General features: G+C 40.3%; 1 protein-coding gene across 4 annotated transcripts in view; it reads left to right on the forward strand.

Annotated features, from left to right (window-relative positions):
* The window catches only part of WDFY3 (WD repeat and FYVE domain containing 3), a 241,145-nt gene that overhangs the window by 78,588 nt on the left and 138,482 nt on the right, over window positions 1–24,075 (forward strand). For 3 of the 4 annotated variants that reach the window (XM_061583316.1, XM_061583318.1, XM_061583317.1), the window contains exons 8-13: window positions 7,139–7,305; window positions 8,188–8,655; window positions 9,223–9,324; window positions 15,005–15,198; window positions 16,545–17,002; window positions 19,408–19,491. In XM_061583316.1, the coding sequence (XP_061439300.1) occupies window positions 7,139–7,305; window positions 8,188–8,655; window positions 9,223–9,324; window positions 15,005–15,198; window positions 16,545–17,002; window positions 19,408–19,491 (1,473 nt within the window). The remainder of the gene's footprint in view (window positions 1–7,138; window positions 7,306–8,187; window positions 8,656–9,222; window positions 9,325–15,004; window positions 15,199–16,544; window positions 17,003–19,407; window positions 19,492–24,075) is intronic. The other variant, XM_061583319.1, reaches the window with a different exon arrangement.

Consider the following 24,075-nt stretch of genomic DNA (forward strand, 5'->3'; position numbering starts at 1 on the left):
ATAAGTCCTTTAAGTTGAGAGCCTATCCCAGTCTGCCTCTGTGTTGAAATTGCTTTTTAATATGTTTTTAAACTTTTTCTTAAAAAAATGTTTTTAAAGCTTTTAAAAATGTTTTTAAAGATGTTTTGTTTTAATATATTTTAAAGTCTGTTTTTATGATTTTTAAAGTGTTTTTAGTGCTTTTGTTTGCTGCCCTGGGCTCCTACTGGGAGGAAGGGTGGGATATAAATAAAATAATAAAAATAAATAAATAAACTTCATTCATTTTTTTAAAAAATGAGTATTAGTTTCCTACATAATAAAAACTGTGATAAACCCTGCCTAATTTCTTTAAAAATAGGGTTGGAGGAAGAGAGATTTACAACACAAACACAAGTCTGCACTTTACTCACAATCATGAAAGGGCCGGGTTGCAGCCAGAGCTTTGAAAAGTTACTTTAAACTACAACTCCCATCAGCCCCAGCCAGCATGGCCACTGGATTGGGCTGATGGGAGTTGTAGCTAGAGCATGGTCTGTTTAAAAAAAAGTTGTGCAGGGGGGGTTTACGTTTTGGTGTATATCTCGGGAATTAGACCACCTAGAAACTTAATTTTTTTTTTAAATTGAAGCAGAGAGTCCAGAGAGTAAGGGGTGGTAGCCAGAGAGCCGGAGCCCCCCCCCAAAACCAGAGACTCCAGCCGAAAACACACGCACCAGGGCACACACACACACACACACACAAATAATCATCACTCACCTCCACAGCTCTTCGCCATTCTGCTGCAGCCTTCTCCTCCGTTGTTGTCCTTGCCCTGGCTTTTTCCTCCGGCGTCCATTTTTTCCTCTCAGAGTCAGACGCTAGCAGGCTCCCCCTGCCTATTCAACCTCTTCCCTCATGCCTCCTAACACAGATCACGAGGGAAGAGACAGTCTGCGCAGAGGTCCAATCAGTGTGAGGCACATGTCTTGTGTTAACCAATCACAGCGAGGAGCTGACTTCCCCTTGTTCCCGCCCCCAAGTAACGTCCAACCTAACGTGGAAACGTTAAAGTTGAAGCTGAAAAGTAGGGAAATTAGTATTCGTTACGTTACTTGCCAAATGTAATGGAATTACCCACTCGTTATTTAAAATTGTAACGAATTAAAAGTAACTAGTTAAAAATAACGAGTTACTTCCAAGCTCTGGTTGGGTAGTAGATGGCAGTGGAACCCACACATATATCCACCCATAGGCAAGATGGATTCCAGGGTAACAAAGGCTAAAGATTCTATTCCTATACTTGTGGGAAAACCCTTAGCGACAGACCAGACTAATTAGCCAATCGGGCTTTCTCATGAGATAATACTGCTCCATGTCTTTGCACTTAACTGGCACGTACTCCCCTCCATTCACAGGCTAGGCTGACCTTGAGTACTAGGCTCTCAAGAGACAGCAGGTGTCTTTACATAGGACTACTAATTAACTGCAGCTGAGAAATGAAACTGCAAAAACTTTGCTCACACACAGAGGCCTCATTTCTGGACAAGGTGAAATCCCACAGTTCTTCGCACAAGAATTCAAGCTTTTTGACAAGTTCTTGACAAGTGCCATATCTGTTATCGTTTCGGTGCCTGCTGAAGACCTTCCTCTTTCAACAAGCCTTTTAAGTAGAGACCTTATCCTAGTCTTTGTCTGTGTTGGAATTGCTTTTTAATATATTTTAAAGCTTTTTTAAAAAAAGATCTTTTCAAAGTTGTTTTGTTTTAATATATTTTGTTGTAATATATTTTGAAGTCTGTTTTTATGATGTTTAGAGTGCTTTTGTTTGCCGCCCTGGGCTTCTACTGGGAGGAAGGGCAAGATATCTAATAAATAAATAAAACACAAATGAATAGATTTGGAATTATCTGAATAATAATAATAGTCTTAGAAAAGAAAAGAATTATGAAACTAGATTTAAATCTGAAAAGTGAAAGGGAAAAATTGAGAATGTTCCAGAGCAATCTCTAGTAGACAGTATTGGGAAGGAATGTTTTGAATGTTGTGCTTGGCTGCAGCAATGGACTGGATGAGGGCTAATAAACTGAGGCTCAGTCCAGACAAGACTGAGATGCTGTTAGTGGGTGGTTCTTCTGACCAGATGGTGGATGTCCAACCTGTCCTAGATGGGATTGCACTCCCCTTGAAGGAGCAGGTTTGTAGCTTGGGGATTCTCCTAAAACCATCTCTCTCACTTAAGGCTCAGGTAGCCTCGGTGGCACGGAGTGCCTTTTACCAACTTTGGTTGGTGGCCCAGCAATGCCCCTATCTGGACGGGGATAACCTGGCTTCTGTTGTCCATGCTCTGGTAACCTCCAAGTTAGATTACTGCAATGCGCTCTACGTGGGGCTGACTTTGAAGACGGTTCGGAAACTGCAGCTTGTGCAAAATGCAGTGGCCAGATTGGTAACAGGGACCAGACGGTTCAAACATATAAAACTGATTCTGGCCCACTTGCATTGGCTGCCTGTATGTTTCCAAGCTCGATTCAAGGTGCTGGTTTTAACCTATAAAGCCTTACACGGCTTGGGACCACAATACCTGATGGAACGCCTCTCCCGACATGAACCCACACGTACACTACACTCAACATCAAAGGCCCTCCTCCGGGTGCCTACTCTGAGGGAAGCTTGGAGGACGGCAACAAGGGAGATGGCTTTCTCAGTGGTGCCCCCAAATTATGGCATCATTTTCTTGACAAGGTGCACTGGCGCCAACACTGTTATCTTTTCGGTGCCAGGTTAAGACTTTCCTCTTCTCCCAGGCATTTTAGCATGTGTTTTTAAATTGTTTTTAAACAAAGTGTTTTTAAATTTGTATATTTTTAATGTTTTAATTGTTGTAAACCTCCCAGAGAGCTTTGGCTATGGGGTGGTATACAAATGTAATAAATAAATAAATGATATGGGACAAGATTCATGGCAAGATGCAGGCCAAGGCTTTATTGTCAACTAGTTTTTGAAACAACCTCTAAGGAATGGTGACAAATCAGGGCAAGCTGGTTTAACTACTCTCTGTTACCCACAAAGAGGTTGCTCAAGCTTTTTTTCTTGTGACTACTGACTTGTGATTTATGAAACAGTATAGAAGAGCGGCCATTGCATTCCTACCACATTCCATGTGGTATCTGGACATTTGCATTCTGTTGTAACGTAATTACATAACGTATTACATTAAGCAGAACATCACAAGCCGTCATTCTGCTTTTGAAGGTTTCCATAAAATAATTAGATTTGTGTTGATGGAATCCAGGATTGATGATAGATAATTTTAGCTGAGTTCCCACAAATTATTTGCATGGATTAGGAGCAGATGGAAAGCTGTGAAAAGAGACTTGCTGAGGACTTTTGCCAGAAGCTGTGAGTCTGCTACAAAGGAGTAGCTCTTCTTAATCATAAGAAGTAAGGATGCTGGATGAAGGTTTTAGCACTACAGGCATATATGCTGCTCCTTTTTTGTATTGTCCACCTTTGTGGAGCAGGGAATTAAATGGATTAGCTAAATATATGGTGGATGTGTCAATGACCTGAGAAGGGTATTTGTGAAGAAAGAGCTCTTTACATTCATACATTCCCTTCAGATAAATGTTGTTGCCGTAGCTATGTTTTAATTCAGAAGATCAAAACTACAGATTTTGTTTTTTAATGGAGGCAGAAATTATAGTTTAAGTGTGAGAATTCGTGGATTTACGGTACAAATCTGTTATTATCTTACTTTGCTTGATTATGAATTGGTGCTAGTTGGCGCCAGGTTGTTTCCCTAAAATTAAATATTTGTAGATAGTGTTCATTGCTACAAATAAAGTTGTTGCTAGTAAGAACCAAGTATTCTGGAGAACTCGAAAGTTTACACACTATTTTGTGATGTTTTGGTTGGCATAATAGAGATTATTATGGGTATTGTTGAGGTGGTGACAACCTCTGAAAGGTTCATTAGAAAGTCTTGTGTTCATAAATTCTTTTAGAGCTGGATCCCATCATTATGTGGTATATTGATGTCATTAGTCTTTACATCAGATGTGACAAGTATGCTATTATCCAGTTGATGCTGCTTATTGAGGGATTAACTTTTGAATTAGTAGGAAATCACTGATGTCCTTGATACAATGGAAGGTTTGTACCAGATTTTTATAGTACACAAATTAATATACAGATAAATCCTTTCGGTAGCTGTGGCTTTGCCTGAGACAACAGGATGCTCCTGGAAGGTTTTACATGTAACCCAAAATCTGCAACATTAACCACTCAGTATGTCCCATTAGCCTAGTTTGCCTGTAACGCTGAGCAAGGCCATAGCTAAGCATGAACAAGCAAGCATACTGGTGCAGTGTCATTTAGAAAATTGTGTCTGCTTTGCTCCTTCCCCAGTCTTGCTGCTGCTGCTGCATTACTAAGGGCTAAGCCATAGTTTGGCTTAGTGTTGTGTCTAAACCCAGGCTCATTGTTTGTCTTTCTCCAAACAAACCAAGGCTATATAACCAAGCTTTGTTATTGGGTTACTGCTCATGGTTTCTTTGGGGGAGACAAACCACAAGCCCAGGTACTGAAGTGACACTAAGCCAAACCATGGCTGAGCTCCTGGTAGCATGACAGCAGTAGGACCAGGAAAAGAGCAAAGCAGCCATGATTTTCTAAATATGCACCAACACACTTGCCCATTCAACTTAGGATAGTTTGGCTTAATATTATGTGTGACCTGGACCAATAGGTGGTCAGTGTTACAGATTTTTGAGTACATATAAAACTTTCTAGGACAGGGATTTGGGCTGATAATTAATTAAGGTGTCTAGTTGTTGAATCCTCCGTGGCGCAGAGTGGTAAGCAGCGGTAACGCAGCTGAAGCTCTGCTCATGGCTGGAGTTCGATTCCAACGGAAGGAGGAAGTCGAATCTCTGGTAAAAGGGGTCAAGGTCCACTCAGCCTTCCATCCATCTGTAGTTGGTAAAATGAGTACCCGGCATATGCTGGGGGGTAAAGAAAGGCCGGGGAAGGAACTGGCAATCCCACCCCATATATACGGTCTGCCTAGTTAGTAAACGTCGCAAGACGTCACCCTAAGAGTCGGAAACGACTCGCACTATAAGTGCGGGGACACCTTTACCTTTAGTTGTTGAATGATAATTTTTGTAATCTTGCATAGTTTTTGGAATGTAATCGCTGAAATCTGATGCGAATTTTCATGTCTTCTTGTCATTTACTTTTCTCAGGCCTTCAGAGATGTTGCCCAAAGGTTTTTGCCACCTGTATCAGCGGCTTAATGGCAATTACTGTTTGTAAAAGTAATTTAAGATGATCTGTTTTTCTTTATATATTGATATGCAGAAAGTTTTCTGCTCCTATCTCTTTTGAAGAACTGACCTCTGTGGTGGAAGGGAAGTAGAAAATTTGGTGAAATATTCTTTTCCTTTCCTTTCCTATCAGCACGTAAAGGCCTTTAGCTAATTTTAAATAAAAAAGAACCCAGTATTAAAACAGCTGACATAGCAAGCTGATAATAAGTAGTTGGAAAACCTAGTGGACGACTGTGTGTTGTGCCAGTTTCAGTTCCCTTCTTTTGTGAGGCCTTTTACATAGTCTAATAACTAAAAAAGAATCAATCTGATGTGGTAGTTTCAGCTGTCAGACTTCATCATTTCCTTTTAGATTACTGAATTTAATATACTTGCTGAGGCAGAGTTGGTTTCTCTGACCTACATCTTGAATGAGAAAAAGCCAGCATTGTTAGAAATGGTGATTTGATTTTCATTACACTGAAATTGCATTTGCTTTTGAGATTTAATTGTTGAAGATTAATACTGAATGTTTGGATAAACCGGAATTACAGATGTATTATATATATTTTTAGTTGCCTCTCAACAGGTAGCTTGATGCTTTTCCAATAAGCGGCAAAGTTATACTGTAGTTGCATGATGCAGTAGTAAGTCCAGAGTAGAAGTCCTTGGCTGTGTTGGTTTTGGCTCTGTAGAGACCATAAGAATCGAGGAGTTATAGACTTGAGAGGCCTACACTGAAACCTCAGTTCAGTCTTAACTGGGACATACTGCATACTTGACAGCAAAGTAGTAAAATACTGTAAAGTAGTGATAACATCACTTCAGAACTGAAATTATTGTTGTATGGAAGTCTGAGATAAGGATGACCAAGCTCTCTGGCTACTAGAACCCTGCCTAAAGGAATTGGGACATTAGTACAATGATCTGACTAATTAATCTAGATGTTTTTAAATGCCCCCATTCTCTGATCATTCAAATAAAAGGTAATTTCCTTGTGTGCTCCTCTTTTCCCTCCCCTCTTAATAATAGCTACTTTCTCCTATTACAGAGTTAACTTAGGCCAACACCTTTCTGACATCTACAGCCAGAGGCTGTGTCTTCCATGACACTGGAGGCATTCAAGAGGATGCTGGACAGCCATCTGTCAGGAATGCTTTGATTTGGATTCCTGCATTGAGCAGGGGGTTGATGGCCTTATAGGCCCCTTCCAACTCTACTATTCTATGATTCTATGTTGGTTATACTGATGTAGCCTCTTTTGATGTCAGTTTTGTCCCTTTACCTGCTCCTTGCAAACATGTAGCATTGCTCAAACCACAGAGTTGCTGTATCCACAAAGTTTTCACCATTTCCTTGGTGTCAGAGAGGCAGTTCTCACTGCATGTGCAGAATTTTCTTGACAGTGAAGTGAATGGGGAAACTTGGTGTGTGCATTGGAGCACTGCATGGGAGACAATAAATTTTAATTTAAGTGGACATGGTCTTTTAGGAGCAGATTTTACTTTTACTTTTGTGCACAGTGTGCACAAGATTCAGCTCTGTTCTTGAGAGTGCCTCCCCTACACCAGCTCAATCAATTATTCAGTTTGGTTGCAACTGTTCTGTTTTGGGTGATACCTGCCAATCAAGGTTACTAAGGAATGACCATGGTGCTGAAAAGGGTCTAGTGACACATGGTTATTCGCAATACTGGTTTGAATAAGCCTTCTGTCATGGGCTGAGCTAATTGGCTTTGGAATTCTAGTTAATGTAAATGGGATTTCTTGAAATCAAATGTGATTTTTTAAAAAAATGTTACAAATTTTAGTTTGAAAGAATGAGTAGCCTTGTTCTCAGATGAGTGTGTATCCCCCTGCCCTTTTCAGGTTAGAACAAGCAAAAGAAGCAGAATCTAAGGATGCTTTGAAGGACTTGGTTAATCTAATAACTTCATTAACAACGTATGGTGTCAGTGAATTAAAACCAGCCGGTGTTACTACAGGGGCACCTTTTCTGTTGCCTGGATTTGCAGTCCCACAACCTGCAGGCAAAGGTGAGATTACTTTTCTTTCTTAAAAGTCTCATACATGCAAAATAAAAGCTGACATTTAAGAGTCCTGGATTTGTTTTCAGTGGTTTGATTTGGAACTGCTGCTAATCTCAGGTTCTTAAAAGTGTAGAAATAGGTAGGCTCAGAAACATTCTCAAAGCCCAAGTCCATAAAGTGGTATGGGCAACTTGACCTTTAACACAAGCTCACTTTGTGCTTCTTAAGGCAATCCATAAACTGATTTTGAATTATTATTTGTATACTGCTTAGCATCTTACAATGATGATGGTAAGATGCTAAGCAATACAGTGTTAATTGTATAGTATTAATTGTATATTGCTTAGCATCTTACAGTGATGATGGTCTCAGCTGGATCTATGTGTAGCATACTTAGAATACCATACCTCATAATAGCAATGCATTGCTTTCTCTCTCTCTCTGATTGGCCACTGGCACCCTTCAATATGTCCAACCCATCCTGGAGACTGCCTCTTAGCCACTCTCCCCTCTGGCAACAGTGTAGATATTTAGAAAAACACCCAGTCCTTTCAGATGTGGCAACACCCAACATACTGTACATCAAACTGTGTCTATAAAACCAGACATAGAAGACTCAAAAACAAAACAGAAGTATGGGGAGGGGTGTCACAGTTTTTCAACATGTGCCCCTTAGCCACAGTGCTACTATCAAAACAATTGCCTTCCCTATCAGAAGGAATTAGCTCCTCAGTTGTTTGGTTCTGTGAAGAAGGGGAGCTTCCCCATTTTACTCTGCAGACTCCATTCATATGCAGTTATTTGAATTAGAAAATAATGTGTGATGAACTGTATGCTTGACTAATAATTTTTATATAAAGAATTGTCAGGTTTTCTTTCTTGTTGTAGGTCACAATGTGAGGAACATCCAAGCCTTCTCTGTGCTGCAGAACGCTTTTCTGAAGGCAAAAACCAACTACCTTGCACAAATTATCCTTGATGCCATCTTAAATATATACATTGCAGACAACGCCAACTACTTCATCCTGGAATCTCAACACACTTTGTCCCAGTTTGCAGAGAAAATTTCCAAGCTTCCAGAAGTACAGGCCAAATACTTTGAGATGCTTGAATTTGTTGTCTTTAGCTTGAATTACATACCTTGCAAAGAACTGATTAGCGTCAGCATCCTCTTAAAATCCAGCACCTCTTATCCATGTAGCATCATTGCAATGAAGACACTACTTAAGTTCACACGGCATGACTACATCTTTAAGGATGTCTTCAGGGAGGTGGGACTCCTAGAGGTGATGGTGAACCTTTTACATAAGTATGCTGCTCTTTTGAAAGATCCTACACAGGCTCTGAACGATCAAGGTAGATACCTCTTTTCTCTCCCGCCCCCATTTCTTTCAAACCCTGCTTTTATCTGGTTCTTTTTATCATACCCGCTGTTGCTTTCATTATACTATTGGACATGCATATCTGTCTTGCATTACTTTCCGGAAATACCTGTTATCCACAAAATATATGTAAGTTCAGATTTCTCTTACATTTCCAATCATCAACCCACCTCCAAAACCACTTTTCACATTATTTTTAAAAGGGCAGTTTAGTTTTCTGCCGAATCTCATGGGATATGGGATTGATTCCAAGAGTAAAACTACCCGAGTACAGAATCCTGAAATATTGATGCACCATGTGCTCGCCTCTAAGTTGTGCTCAATGTCCAAGATTAGAACAATTTTTCATACTGAGCATGCAAAATTCAGACAGGCCCAATGTGCAAACTATTAAGCATTATTTTAGTGATTGTTGTACACCAGGTAGTGTGTATAGCATTGGAGTGACATTCGGAATTAATGAGAGTGATGGTAGGAGCAGAAGAGATGTGCACGCATACCACTTTTTCTTTCATTGTACCTTTTCAAAACTATTTTCCAGGAGACTCTAGAAACAACAGTTCTTTTGAAGACCAAAAACAACTTGCTTTGCTGGTTATGGAGACCTTGACAGTACTGCTTCAAGGATCAAACACAAATGCAGGTATTTGGCAAACGGCTGATAAAGCAAATGAACCTTTGCCTCTTATGATGATGGCTGCCCTTGAAATGCACTTAAAACATAAACACCAATATAGAGTTATGTGATCTCTTCAAATGTGGAAATGCTGTGTCAAGCAGGTTTTTGACCTTGTTAGAAGGATACATTAATAGCAGAATACTGAATTTATTTAATTTGCTTGGACAGATTTGCTCGATTGTTTACCTTAGCGACGGATTGAACGCCATCTATTACAGAAGATAAACTTATTCTAGCATGGTGCCTTTCAAATATTTAAATTTGTGGTTTTAAAATGCATTTATTTAAATAAATATATCAGTTATTTTGAGAAGCTGTAATGTTTTATGGCTTACTGTAAGCTCTTCCTCCTCTGCTTAGTTGGGGGGGAAATTACAGAAATGTCACCATTATTTCTCAGGGCATGGCATCTTTGAGGATCTAGTGATGTGAATTGAGTTAGTATCTACTAAAGTTAAATCGATAGCTTTTTCCAATGAATGGTGGTAACATTTTACTTCTTAGTGTGGGTTAGGTTTGTATTGGTCTAGTCTTGCCAATAGGAAGAAAGGGCAGTGTTCAACTACCTAAACGTAAATTCCATGCTAGGAGTCATTGGAAAAGGAAGTGAAAATAAAAAGCTTCCGATATCAAAATGTCATTATACAAATTTATGGTGCTATCACACTTAGAAAACTGTGTACAATTCTAGTTGCCTTACTTAAAAAAAAGTATTTTACAAAGTGTGTAGTTAAACTATGGAATTTTCTCCCGCAGGAGGCAGTGATGGCCACTGACTTGGATGGCTTTGAAAGAGTATTAGACAAATACATGGAGGATAAGGCTATGCTCTGCCTCCATGGCCAGAGGCAGTATGCTTCTGAATACTATTTGCTGGAAACTGTAGGAGGGGTGAGTGCTCTTGTGCTCAAGTCCTGCTTGCAGGCTTCCCATTGGGGCACCTGGGTGGCCACTGTGAGAACAGGATGCTGGACTAGATGGGCCACTAGCCTAATCCAGCAGGCTCTTCTTACGTTCTTAACTTTTCGCACTTGTGCAAGTATTGGCACAAACACAAAGGGATTTTCTCCCTCTCCTTCCTCTGTGCATACCCTGTGCTGTCCCCAAATCTACTCCAGAGGGTTGGGGGGAAACCCAGAATAGATTGTTCTATCGCACGAGGAGAAATCCTTATGCTGACAGAACCTTAGCACTGAGTTGTCTACAGCTGATTACATTTACCAGCTTTTGTTTATCAAGCTTTTGTTTCTTGAATGTGTGCACCTGGCATAATATGACCTTATCAAAGATCAGAATCCTTACCCATGTTTGGAATGCTGCTTTCTAGGATTGTGTTTTGAGTATATATGTATGCGTGCGTGTGCTCCTTTCCCCACTGGAATATGTTCTGGAGGGCTTAGGAGCCTGCTGCTGGTGCTTCACCTGACCACTTAAATAGGCTTGCTTTGTTCTGATTTTAAAATACCGTCCTCTTGGGTGAGATCAAGAGGTACAGCAGAGCTGTAGCAGAACTGGATGCATCACTGGAATAGAGCGACCGTGCTCACTGGGGCTAATGGGAGTTGTAGTCAAAAACATTTGGAGGATACCAGGTTGGTGAAGGCTGTAGTAGAATTTGACAGCTGTGGAATGAAGCTGGAATAGAACCTGAGTAGGGCAGAGTCAGGGCATCACCTGGTGGTTTGTGGACACGGTTTAGAAGAAACAGGTAGGTCATACTTGAAGCCTGGCAAAATTTGGATTTTACCAGTGTTTCAGATGCTAGTACTGGTTTCCTGATGCAGTACAGTTTTACTGGATGATAAATAAAGTACTGACCGGCTTGGCAACCTTGTTGTCTAAATGAGTTCTTATGTGAGCGTAACATTGCATCCACAATGGTCATAACTAGGCAGAATACCACTGCAAACTGGGCTTCCCCCAGGCACCTGGTTGGCCACTGTGAGAACAGGATGCTGGACTAGATGGGCCTCTGGCCTGATCCAGCAGGCTCTTCTTATGTTCTTATGTTCTTACGTTCTTAACAAAAGTGGAGGGGTATGTAGATTGGTGGGTATTTGCATGCCCTTGTTACCTCTGTCACCGCTTCTTTAAAGTAATAGGAATGGAGAAGAAATTCAGGCCTGTCCTTACAGCACGGTCATGAAGACTCTTGTAGAATTATTGCTTCCACTGGAGTAAGAAATAAGTTTGAGGTCTTTCCTATGGTACAGTGAAAAAAATGAAAAGAATCTAGAAAGACTTTCCAAGTAATAATATAGTGGTGGTAAACATATATTCATATGACATCATTTTGTTAACTGACACGTGACATGCCAATTTAACATGACCAAATGATCATACAAGCTGATCATTTGATAGAGCGAAACAAGAAAATTGTTCCTCTTTGGTAATGCATTGCATCCACAATGGTCATAACTAGGCAGAATACCACTGCAAACAATTCCAAGGATCAACGAAATGGCTGTGGCCCCAATCCAACACTTTATGTATGATGCAAAGAGAACATTCTGGTTTAATATTGTTAGTGGTCTGAATAATGTACCTGGGAGATATGGTTTGTGGTTAGAGAGGATTGGGCACTTATTATTGTTGTGACAACTCAAAGAAGCTGTGATGCTGGGGGTTGGACAGACCAGATGAGGGGAAAGACAATGAGACATCTGCAATGCTGTCTTGGTCCTCTCCTCCACCGCAGCGGACTTTGGTTGTTCTGTCAACGTAACCTTGGGCCTTGTAGTGCTGCTTTTTAATGCCAGTTCAGTCCATAATAAAACATCTATCAACCACAACTTGATTGTGGATAAAGCAGATAATCTGGTGTGTCTTACTGATAACATGGGTGAATGAACACAGTTGCGATCTTCTGGATACTTGGCACAGCATCAACATCAGCTTCAAATACAGGGGTGGCTGGTTGCCATGGTCTATGGGTATTACGTCTCCCCATTCAGGAAGCCTGTTCAGAAGGCATGAATTTTGATTGCCTGTACCTACTATTAGACAACAGAAACAGGTTACAGATTCTGCTGGTGTATGGACTGCTGCTCAACAGTCTCATGGCCTGAGCTCACATAGATAGTCTTGGATTTGATGGTGGCAATCCCAGGATTATGGTTTTAGGGGACCTTAACATTCATGCTGAGGCTGCCTTGAAGGGGCTGGCGTGGGACTTCATGTCCATTGTGACAGCCATGGGACTGTCCCTAAGTACCATTGGCCTGATATGTAAGGCAGGATATACATTGGATATAGCATTCTCAACTTAGCAGGGGATTAATGGGCTAGATCAGTGTTCGTTAACCCACTGTCATGACGGAACCACTTATTGGTGAGGTTTAGTCCTACAGGTTAAGAACTCATTATCAGACCTAATCTGTGTTGGTGGTGGCAGCAAAAAAAGCCATATTTTTCAGCTATTGTTGGATCCTTGCAAAGTTGGTCAGAAGAGTTTTTCTGCATGATACGGGGTCTGTTTCACTCAGGCCTAATAGGACATATTCAGGAACCTTTGGAAGCCTGTTATGACAAATTTGCTAGAAAGGTCAAGGATAAAATAGCTCATATCTTGATGCTGCAGTTGCAGCAGCCTCCATAAAGGTGTCTGGACCACTGTTTAGTTTGATGTTATTGGATGGTTGGCTGCATACCTGTTTACTCAGTCCTTGCCTGTCATTACTAGCTGCATCTAGAAGGGGATTAGGTGGGTCCAGGTGTCAATTAATATCTTTTGAAGTGATTCCAGGTGCTTTGAAGGAGGCACTATTATTTATTTATTATTTTATTTATATCCTGCGAGTCGTTTCCGACTCTTAGGGTGATGTCTTGCGACGATTACTAGGCAGACCGTATATATATGGGGTGGGATTGCCAGTTCCCTCCCCGGCCTTTCTTTACCCCCCAGCATATGCCGGGTACTCATTTTACCAACCACAGATGGATGGAAGGCTGAGTGGACCTCGACCCCTTTTACTGGAGATTCGACTTCCTCCTTCCGTTGGAATCGATCTCCGTCCGTGAGCAGAGCTTCGGCTGCGTTACCGCTGCTTACCACTCTGCGCCACGGAGGGTCTTGCTGGACTACAGCTCCCATTATCCCTGACCATTGGACATGTTAGCTTTGGGAGTTGGAGTTCAACAACATACTTTTAGAGGCCCAGGTAACCATTGTTGCCTGGAGTGCTTTTTATCAGTTTTACCTGATGCACCAGCTGTGTCCTGTCCTGGGCAGAGATGGTCTGGCCACAGTTATCCATGTTTGATAACGTCCTGCTTGGATTACTGCAGTGCGTGTAGCTGAAAATGGTTTGCAAGTTTCTGTTGACTGCTGTTGCTTGTTCCAATCACATCTTGAAAGTTTTGTTTAAAGAATTTCACTGGAGGCTTATTCAGTTACAAGCCCAATTCAAAGTGTTGATGCTTTTCTTTAAAGCCCTAGCTTTAAATAGCTTGGGACTTAACGCATGAGGGTGTGCCTCCACCCATACCAACCTCCTGTAGAGTAAGATCATTGGTAGGTGCACTACTTTCAACTACCATCTCTGTCAGAAGAACAGATTAGATGGATGGGATATGGCTGCTCTGGGTTGGGGTTATATTCCTTCGGAAGGAGCAGGTACATAGGTTAGGGCTACTCCTGGATCTATTACTGTTGCTTGAAGCTCAAGTGGTTTTGGTGGAGCAGAGTACCTTCCATCAGTTCCAACTGGTGGCCCAGATCCACTCCTGTCTGGACAGGGACAACCTAACTTCTAGTGTATATGCTGTGGTAACCTCTAGGATAGACTACTGCAATTTGTTAAATGTGGGGCTGCTTTTGAAGATGGTTGAGAAACTGCAGTTGGTGCAAAATATGGTGGCCAGATTGTTGACCAGGGCAGATCAGTCTGAACATATAACACCAATTCTGGCACAACTGCTCTGGCTTCTAATTAGTTTCTGGGCTTAATTCAAAATGCTGGTTTTGACCGATAAAGCCGTACGTGGCTCAGGACCCCAATACCTCAAGGACTGCCTCTCCTGGTATGAACCAACCTGGACCCTGTGTTCATCACCAGAGGCCTTCATGTGCCCCCATGGGAGGCATGCTTGGCACCATCTTTATCTGTTTGATGGTTCCTTTACCCAGACTTCTGGCCCTTAATGTGTGAGGTCTCTGCTATTGTTGGCCTCTTTTAGTGGGATGAGACCTGTAGACCTGTCCTTTATTTGTATTGATGCATTTTTTTAGGTTTTTAGTGATTGAATGTATTTGTTTTTAATTGATATTGATGTGTTTTTAGGCTTTATTGACTGTGTTCACTGTAACCAGTTTTAATGTAAGTTGCTTTGGATCACTTATGTGAGAAAAGCAACTAATAAGTAATAAAATAATAAATATTTGCACAGTAGAATCTCTCAAGGCTGAAGAGGCTGTCAAATTAAGAAGAGCATTCAAAATGGATTTTGTGTTTGCTTGTGTTGCAGCTATTCAGTGCTTAGTATGTGGCAAGCTCAGAATGACCTTTTATGTCTAATTCTAAATGTTTACTGGCACTTGCTTCCAACCATTGCAGGCATTTGTGCCAGTGCGGTCCTTTACAAGGCATGTCTAGATCCGCTTTGTGGTACCATACCTATTCCATTGTCCTTGTTTTCTTTGTAGGTATTTTCAGGGAGTTTGGGGGAGCCAGGTGCGTACATAACATAGTAAAATATCCACAATGCAGGCAACATGCACTGATGATAATCCAGCAGTTGGTATTATCGCCAAGTGGTGATGATGACATGGGGACTCTCTTGGGATTAATGCACTCTGCTCCACCTACAGAATTGCAGTTGAAGACTGACATATTAAGGGTAAGTGCAATAATGAAAAATTTATAGACATTTTAACATTTCTCATGAAATTACTGCTTCACATATGATCACGTCCCAGTTCACATCTCTAATCTCAAACATTTTTGTGGGGGTGGGGCAGGGAGGGTGGATGATCTAAACTGATGTTTTTTTGAATACATGAAAAACTGAAGATGAAAATACTGAGAAGTTCCTTGAAAGAAATCCAGATCTTGCAATTTCTCTGAAAGATATTATTCAAATTGATGAACCTTCCTGAATCCACTTAGACAACTTATTTCATAGCCTAAGTGATTCCCTGATTAGGATGCTAACATACACTGGAAATGATCTGCAGCCATTTCCCATTGCTGTTCTCATTCTGGACATCTTTCATATTTCATCTGCTTTTATTCCACAACTTGGGACAGTTCTCAGAACTGCAGTTGTATGTTAATTTTTTAAAGAATTTTTATTAAAACAAAATTGATATAAGGTAATTATTAAGAAAGGAAATATGGCATAACTTCTCTGACTATCCTTGTCATACATCACACACTTGTTCCTGACTTGCGGCACAGGGAATTTACATACTAGGCCTTGCATAATAAGACACCATTTTATTTATTTATTAGGTCCCCAGTATGGATCTCAACAGTTGAAGAATAGAATTCTATTAAAAACCATAACTTTTAAAAATTCAAGTAATTAAAATGGAAATACTAGAGGAGGTGAGGGTCAAAGAGTCCTAATTTTGAATGTTTCTACTGGATGTTGGAGACACACAAGATATATTGGAGATTCTGTTGTCCACTGCTTGACAGACTTGCTACCTGACCAAGTGGAAGTGGTCTTGGATCTGGTGTGGTGGTTTTTGTTGCTGGGAGATGGTGCTGCAGGGCTTCTGCCCCAAATGCATGACATTTGTGGAGTTGGGTTCTGCAAGTTTCCATCTGATCCCTGATGCATGAAGGAGTATGTCAAGAGACGCTAAGCAAAGCTTGCTTCTGCTTGATTTTGGAATTCATTTAGAGTTTTTCTGTGTGATTAACTGATCCTGTGAACTTGGCCCTGAAGAGTTTCGCTTAAATCCACATCTGCAGAGTGTGTGTGAGGGGGAAAAAATGAAAATGTGTGTTCGTGTTGAATCTTGGAACTGATTCAACAAGGCAAGTTTGTCACTCAAAAATGCTCTCTGGGTCAGTGATAGAAGGCTGACTTTTAATCATGCAAATTGTTTGGGGAAACTTTTAAACTTCTGTGTTCAGATGCTTCAAATAAAGCTTAAACCCTTTGGCACTAGTGCTTAGAACAACTGGCCTTCATAACATCCTGTTTGTTTTTGTCTTATTTAAATATCCATGTAGGCCCTCCTATCTGTGCTGAAAGAGAGTCATCGAACAAGAACGGTTTTCAGAAAAGTTGGTGGATTTGTGTATGTCACATCATTACTTGTGGCCATGGAAAGATCCTTGTGTTCTCCACCTAAGAATGGTTGGGAGAAAGTGAACCAGAATCAAGTATTTGAACTGCTTCACACTGTGCTCTGCACCTTGACCTCAGCTATGCGCTATGAGCCAGCCAATTCGCATTTTTTTAGAACGGAGATCCAGTATGAAAAGCTGGCTGATGCTGTGAGGTTACTTGGCTGCTTCTCGGATTCCAGGAAAATAAGACCTTTGAACATCTTCCCCTCAAATACCCAGCCATTTCAAAGACTGTTGGAAGATGACCTCATATCCATGGATTCTGTGTCACCCACTTTAAAGCATTGCAGCAAACTCTTTATTTACCTCTACAAAGTAGCTACAGACTCTTTTGACAGGTATGATTTGAGAGGTTTGGGGAGGAGCTGAAAATCCCATCACTTATTTCTGTTATTTCCTTAGTGACATAATAACTTTTATTTTCTCCTGAGACAGAAAACTGCCAGCCATTTTGTTTAGTGCCTATCTCATAGACAATTGATTTACTGCCGCTGCAGTCCCACCTTTGGGATTTTGCATGTACAAATTATAGTTCATGGAAGGGTTTGAGGTTGGACAAGAGGGTTTAACTTCTTGCAATACTGGCTGGTACTCACCTATCATAGAAACATAGTAAGCTGCCTTATACTGGATTAGACCAATTGGGCCATCTAGCCCAGTACTGAATATACCAGTGGTTTCCAAACTCTTTCCCCCATAGACCACTTGGGAATTGCTGATGGCTTTGGCAGACCACTTAAGCTGCAATCCAGTACACACTTACCTGTGAGTAAATCCCATTGAACCCAATGAAGCTCACTTCTGAGTAGACATGTATTGGATTGCAGCCTTAATGATTTTTCTGCCTGTTGTAGCAATTGTAATGCTACAACTGTGCTAGGTGCTATATGATTATTTAAAACTATTTTTATTGCTGCTTTTACGTCTTATATTGTATTTTATCGTATTACAATTTGAATTTCATAGCTTTCAAGCTGTAATACAATAAAATACAAGAAATAAAAGAAAAATACAGTTAAAATCAATACCATGCCACAGACCATCTGAATGAAGGTCACGGTGATGGTCTACGGACCACAGTCTGGCAACCTGCTGGTCTACACTGACTGGCAGCAGCGCTCTGAGATTTCAGGGAGGGTTCTCTCCCATCCCTACAAGGAGATGCTAGGAATTGAACCTGGAACATTCTGTATACTAGGCAGATACTCTACCACTGAGCTGCAGCCCTTGTCCTATGTCAGCAAGCAAAGGAGGATAGGGTGGCTGTACTTCCAGTAGTTGTATAAAAGATAGAATTTTGGCAAGTTGAAAAGAAGTTGCTTCTGCCAAAAGTCTGTCTTTTATGCAGCTCTTAAAAGTAGCAGCCTTATCCTCTTCTGCATCTGGTACAGCAGTCATTTATCTAATACATTTTTTTAAATTGCACCATTCTCTGGTCTTTAACTTGGAAAGATACCTGTTTTGAGAAACAGTTTTTCCTTTATTTGTTAATAGGTTTTAACAAACTTCTAAGGAGGGGCATAGGTTTACTTTAAGGTATTTTCTTTAAGGGCAGGATTGTTTCTTCATTTTGTTATGTAGCATATTTCAGTACACGGGTCATTTTAATACAGGCTCAGATAAAATATTGGTCATTTTTACTTAAATATGATTTTAAATGATATATGGAATTTGAGAAATGTTAAGAGTTAATTAGATACCTTATTCAGGAGCATTTTGCCTCAGGGATTGTTGATGTTGTATTTAATGGCTAGTACCAGGATTATAAACCCAAACCAATACATTTAAATATAACACTCAGTACTGTATACCCACTTGCTTGCTGAGCTTATTTCCTGCTTTTGTCTTGGAAAATAATAGGTTAGGCTTGTAGCTTCTTGAGTCTTGATGCTGTTTGTGTAACATTAACAGCTCTGTTGCTTTTGGGGGAGGGGACACAGGCAGGGAACATCCTTCAGCCATTATTCTTTATATTGAACTGTAAATATATTTTTGTGATTTCAAAACGTCAAGCATTGCTCATTGATTTTACTGTCTTTGTAAAAGTATTTTTGGCATGATCTTTAATTGTCCAGACTTAAAGTAGTTCCAAATTTCTAGCTAATAGAATTGGATGGTACTCCATTTGATATTGGTTAATGCTGGAATTTAAGAAATCTGGGTTAATCTTTGTAGCATAAGTATTTTTAATCCGTTTTGTCTTTCCCATTCCTCTTTAACTTTCTCCCCTTCGTCCCCTTCATTCTTAAACCTCATTAATTTTTGCAGACTCCTTTAGGATATTATGTTAGGCCTTCTGGTGAAGATTTAATCATATCTGGTTATATTGTATGCACTCATACCTGGTCCTCTGGTATCAATCACTGATCTGCATCTAACCCTGAAGTTTTGTTTTGAGATGGTTTGAATCATATCTGCTTATACTGTATATGCTCAAACATGGGTCATCATTCCCTGATCAGCATCTAACCTCGAGGTCTGTTTCAAGACATCAGGCTGCGTAGAAGCAGATAGCACGTACTATAAAATTTTGTTTTAAAAAAGAAATATCAATTCTTTTTTTTAAAAAAAAGCACCTGTTTTGTATGTCTTTGTTTTTACGTCATGTGTTTGCCCTGTCCTTTGTTCTGGCTAATTCTACAAGATGCATTTCTATTGGTGCAACTATAAAACTAACAAAGCTTCTAGTCTCTTGTTTTCTTTTCTAACCTCTTTATCCCCTCCGTGTTTGTTTTGTCTGTAGTCGTGCTGAACAGATCCCTCCTTGCCTGACAAATGAGACTTCTCTCCCCTCTCCTTGGGGCACACCAGCTTTGTCGAGGAAAAGGTACTGATCCTTTTAAAGAGAAGTTACATTTTCTACTGGCTTCATATCTGTGTTCCCTGTACTTGTTATCTTCATGAGAGTGTTTCTCCGTTCTTCCAAGAACTGTAAATTGGCTGGCAAGTTGGCAAATTCACGTTTAGTTGAGCACTACTGTTTTGAAATATTTGGGCAAATATGTTTGGAAGCTTTGTCTGGCTTTAAGCGTTAGGTGCAGAAGGAAGGAAGACAAGATTCAGAACTTTCTGAATAAATTGTGTTGCTGTGAGGTTAACCATGTTGATTGCCATGAGGCAGCACACAGAGCAATTCTCCTTGCAAAATGTTGGGTTACCAAGGAATGGTCTATGCATGTTTTAGAATTATGTTAAGAGTCCTGTGGTGGACTACACCACTTTGGACTGCAACTTTGAGCATATTTTTTTAAAAAAACCCAAAGAAGTAATCCCTGTAAGTAGAAAATTAAGAACAGCAGAGATCAGATTGGGCTGGAACTTTTCTTCCTGATATGCTAAAGCTGTGGTTAATATGGTGGAACATTCAAAAACGTGCATTATATTTTTGAGTTACTGATTTTAGCATTAACATTGCCTGAATTTTGTTTTAAATGACAACAAAAAACAGGTGGGGTATAAATTTTCTTAATTGATCCAAGCCACAGAATCCACCAGTGCTCAGGGAGTTTTGTTAAGCAGCCTTTTGTTGATTGTGATGTTCTTTGTAAGGTTGACATTTCCCAGTATACGGATAACTTTCCATTTTGTTCTCTGGATCTTTTTAATCCCCTCTTGACATTCTGTTTCTTCCCGCTTTCTTGGTCCTTGGATGAATTTCCCTCATTATGTCCCTGTTTTGTTACCTCATTATATAAGGTATTTAAGAGCAAATTTACAGCATTATCCTAACATGCAGTTCAGCCTGCTAGAGGGGGCTTGGATGGGTGGAAGTGCCCCTCCACCACGGGGGCATCCAGGATTTGAGCATAGATCTTCTACCTGTGGTGTTTCCACCAGCACTAAGCTCCAAAGTGGGGCCTTCTGTGGATAGGTCAAAGGAGACCTTGGATCTCGCAGCAACTGTGGATCTGCTAGGTCAAAAGTCCCTTCATCTTCCTGAGGCCCCCAGGATCAGACCCATCAATTACGCCAAGCTAGAGCTGGCATAGTTATTTTCCCTTCTCCAATGATTCTAAATTTTGACACATTTGTCAACAAATATGAAAAACAAAACTATGGCCCACAGACTGGAAGCATTCAATATACATCCCAATTCAAAGAAAGTAGATCCCAGGGAATGCAGTAATCAAAGTATTGCCTTAATATCCCATGCAAGTAAAGTAATGCTCAAGATTCTACAACAAAGGCTCTTACAGAAAGAGAAGAGGTACCAGAGATCATATCGCAAACATACATTGGATAATGGAACGGACCAAGCAATTTCAGAAGAAAATCACCCTGTGCTTTATAGATTACAGCAAAGCCTTTGACTGTGTAGATCATAAAAAATTATGGAATGCTTTAAAAGAAATGGGGGTGCCACAGCATCTGATTGTCCTAATGTGCAACTTGTACTCTGTAAGCACAGAATACAGAGAAACCGATTGGTTCCCAATCGGAAAGGGTGAGAGACAGGGGTGTATTTTATCACCCTATTAGTTTAATCTACATGCAGAACATATCATACAGAAAGCGGGATTGGACCAAGATGAAGGAGGTATGAAAATTGGAGGGAGAAATATCAATAATTTAAGATATGCAGACGATACCATACTACTAGCAGAAACCAGTAATGGTTTGAAACGAATGCTGATGAAAGTTAAAGAGGAAGGCACAAAAGCAGGACTACAGCTGAACGTCAAGAAGACTAAAGTAATGACAACAGAAGATTTGTGTAACTTTAAAGTTGACAATGAGGACATCGAACTTGTCAAGGATTATCAATACCTCAGCACAGTCATTAACCCAAATGGAGGCAATAGTCAAGAAATCAGAAGAAGGCTAGGAGTGGGGAGGGCAGCTGTGAGAAAACTAGAAAAGGTCAGCAAATGCAAAGATGTATCACTGAGCACTAAAAGTCAGGATCATTCACACCATGGTATTCCAGCTCTGTGTATGGATGTGAAAGTTGGACAGTGAAAAAAGCAGATAAGAAAAAAAGCAACTCATTTGAAATGTGGTGTTGGAGGAGAGCTTTGCACATGCCATGGACTGAGAAAAAGACAAATAATTTGGTATTAGAACAAATTAAACCAGAACTATCACTAGAAGCTAAAATGGTGAAAGTGAGGTTATCATACTTTGGACACATCATGAGAAGACCTGATTCACTAGAAAAGACAATAATGCTGGGAAAAACAGAAGGGAGTAGAAAAAGAGGAAGGCCAAACAGGAGATGGATTGATTCCATAAAGGAAGCCACAGACCTGAACTTAGATCTGAACAGGGTGGTTCACTATAGATGCTCTTGGAGGTCACTGATTCATAGGGTCTCCGTAAGTCGTAATTGACTTGAAGGCACTTAACAACAACAATAATTGATTCTATGGGGGAGAATTCACAAAAATCAAAACTCTGCCAGGTCTGTTTCTGGGAAATTCTGCCCCTCACCTCTTGTGCTGATGGGTATGGGCCAGCAGGGTTTTGAAAGTGGCGGATTGTCCACCATTTCACTTCCCTCACCCCACTTAGGATTGTTCTGCCTGTCAGTCGATAGAAAAAAGTGTTTAGCCTAATTCTTACCCTTTTCAGGGGTGAGATTATGGCTGGCTAAGCTGCCCCAAGCCTGGCAGGGGAAAAGCAAGCTTTTAAAATACAGTTTAACTTACACCACCCTTTTGGTTGGTATAAGTTCTGCCGGGTTGCCAGGTCATGTGACTGAGAGCTGAATGGAGTTTGGATCCAGTGTAAGTGTCCTCCATACCTGGTCATGCTCCCATCACACTCCTTTTGGGGGGACTTATGGCAGCTTTGACAGCCAGCTGAGCCATGATGGGGGAGTTCTCTTGGCATATCTCCAGCTGAGGTGGGCTTGGGAACTTATGCTGGTGTAGTCCTAGCTGAGCTGGAGACCCACCAAATCCTCACTCATCCTGGTAGATCTTGGGTTTGGATTCTTCCCATAGTTGCCATTATAGTTCATCATGAACTGTGAGCAGAAGCACAAGTTTCACCATTCATATGTGTATGTACATATACAAGTGGCATCACTTGTTTTTATAAACTATAATGATATGCCCAGTATGCTCCTACTGGGAGGATGGGCAGGATATAAATTAATAAATAATAATACTTAATGATATACTGCCAGCTGAGTAGTTGTCCCTATAATATTCATTTTTTTCAAAAAAAAATTAAAAATGGTTCTTAACTATTAAAACAGAGCAGTTCCTGAGTGTTCCATTACTGAAGACATTTCTGTTGTTTACTAATTTCATAATATTTAAAACATACTGGTGGAACGGACAGCCAATCTGTTTCAGTTAACATCGATGTCACTTTGGAAAAAGTACACATTTATTCTCTCTTTAATGTACGTCTGACTGAACAAAGGTTTATCTGAATAGAATCAAAGGAAAGCTGAATAGAATCAAAAATGACACAAATCCTACTGAAATGGAAAATGAAAACCAGTATGTTGGAACATAATAGTCAATCTTGGCAACACACAACACTGAGTTTAAGTGGTGCTGATCATTTTACCCTGCAAAATAGAATCTTTTCCAGGTGGTTGGCTGTGAGACCTTGTGGCCTGTGTGTTTCCAGTGACTGGGTTACAAAGAACTGTGATATGATGGCACTGTTCTGTGAACTCTTGTGTAGTACTAGTGGAAGACTCATTTCAGTGCAGCACCTTAATGCGTTGGTGATTGCTTTTGGTTGAGAAATAAGTTTGATTCAAGTTGTAGCATGTAAGCTTTAGTGAGCATTTAGAAAAGTCTTTAGAAAGAGGTTGTGCAAAGTTTTGAGCAAGAGCTTGAATAAAAATAACTTTTCTAGACTTTGCGTCACTTGTCTCATGTGTTGTACTTGCATGAGTGTAAGATGCTTTCTCTTAGCAAAAAAGAGCTTTTGGATCCATGCCAGTGTTCTTATGATGAGGAAGGAAGGAAGTAAAGGATCAAATGTCAAAAACTGCGTACACAAGACAAGCCACTGAACTGTGAGAGCAATAAATGTAAACGTAGGAAAGGCAAGCAAGGTTCACCAAAGGTAGGAGTTACATGAATAGAATACTGAAGAAATTGTACAAAAAAAAGAGAAGGTAGTAAACAGATTTTGCACGAAACAGTTTAGGAAATAAATTATTTTATTTTATTTCTGTACATTTATGTTCCACTTTTTTTCATTCCGAAAAGGCTGTGCACATATCCCCAGGTAGTTACCCATTCAGGCATTGACCAGATCTAGACTTGCTTTAGCCTCATGCGCTTTCAGGCCATACCCTAGGACCTAGAATATAATAAAGGCAGGAGATCCTTTTAAAATGTGGAATTTGACAAGGAAAGAAATTGCCGAAATCCCTTATTTGAACTTGGACCTCTGTCTAATCTATCTATCTAATCGTATTTATAAGCCGCACTTTTCTCAG

Source organism: Rhineura floridana, chromosome 9 (genome assembly GCF_030035675.1).
Source record: "Rhineura floridana isolate rRhiFlo1 chromosome 9, rRhiFlo1.hap2, whole genome shotgun sequence".
NCBI lineage: Eukaryota > Metazoa > Chordata > Lepidosauria > Squamata > Rhineuridae > Rhineura > Rhineura floridana.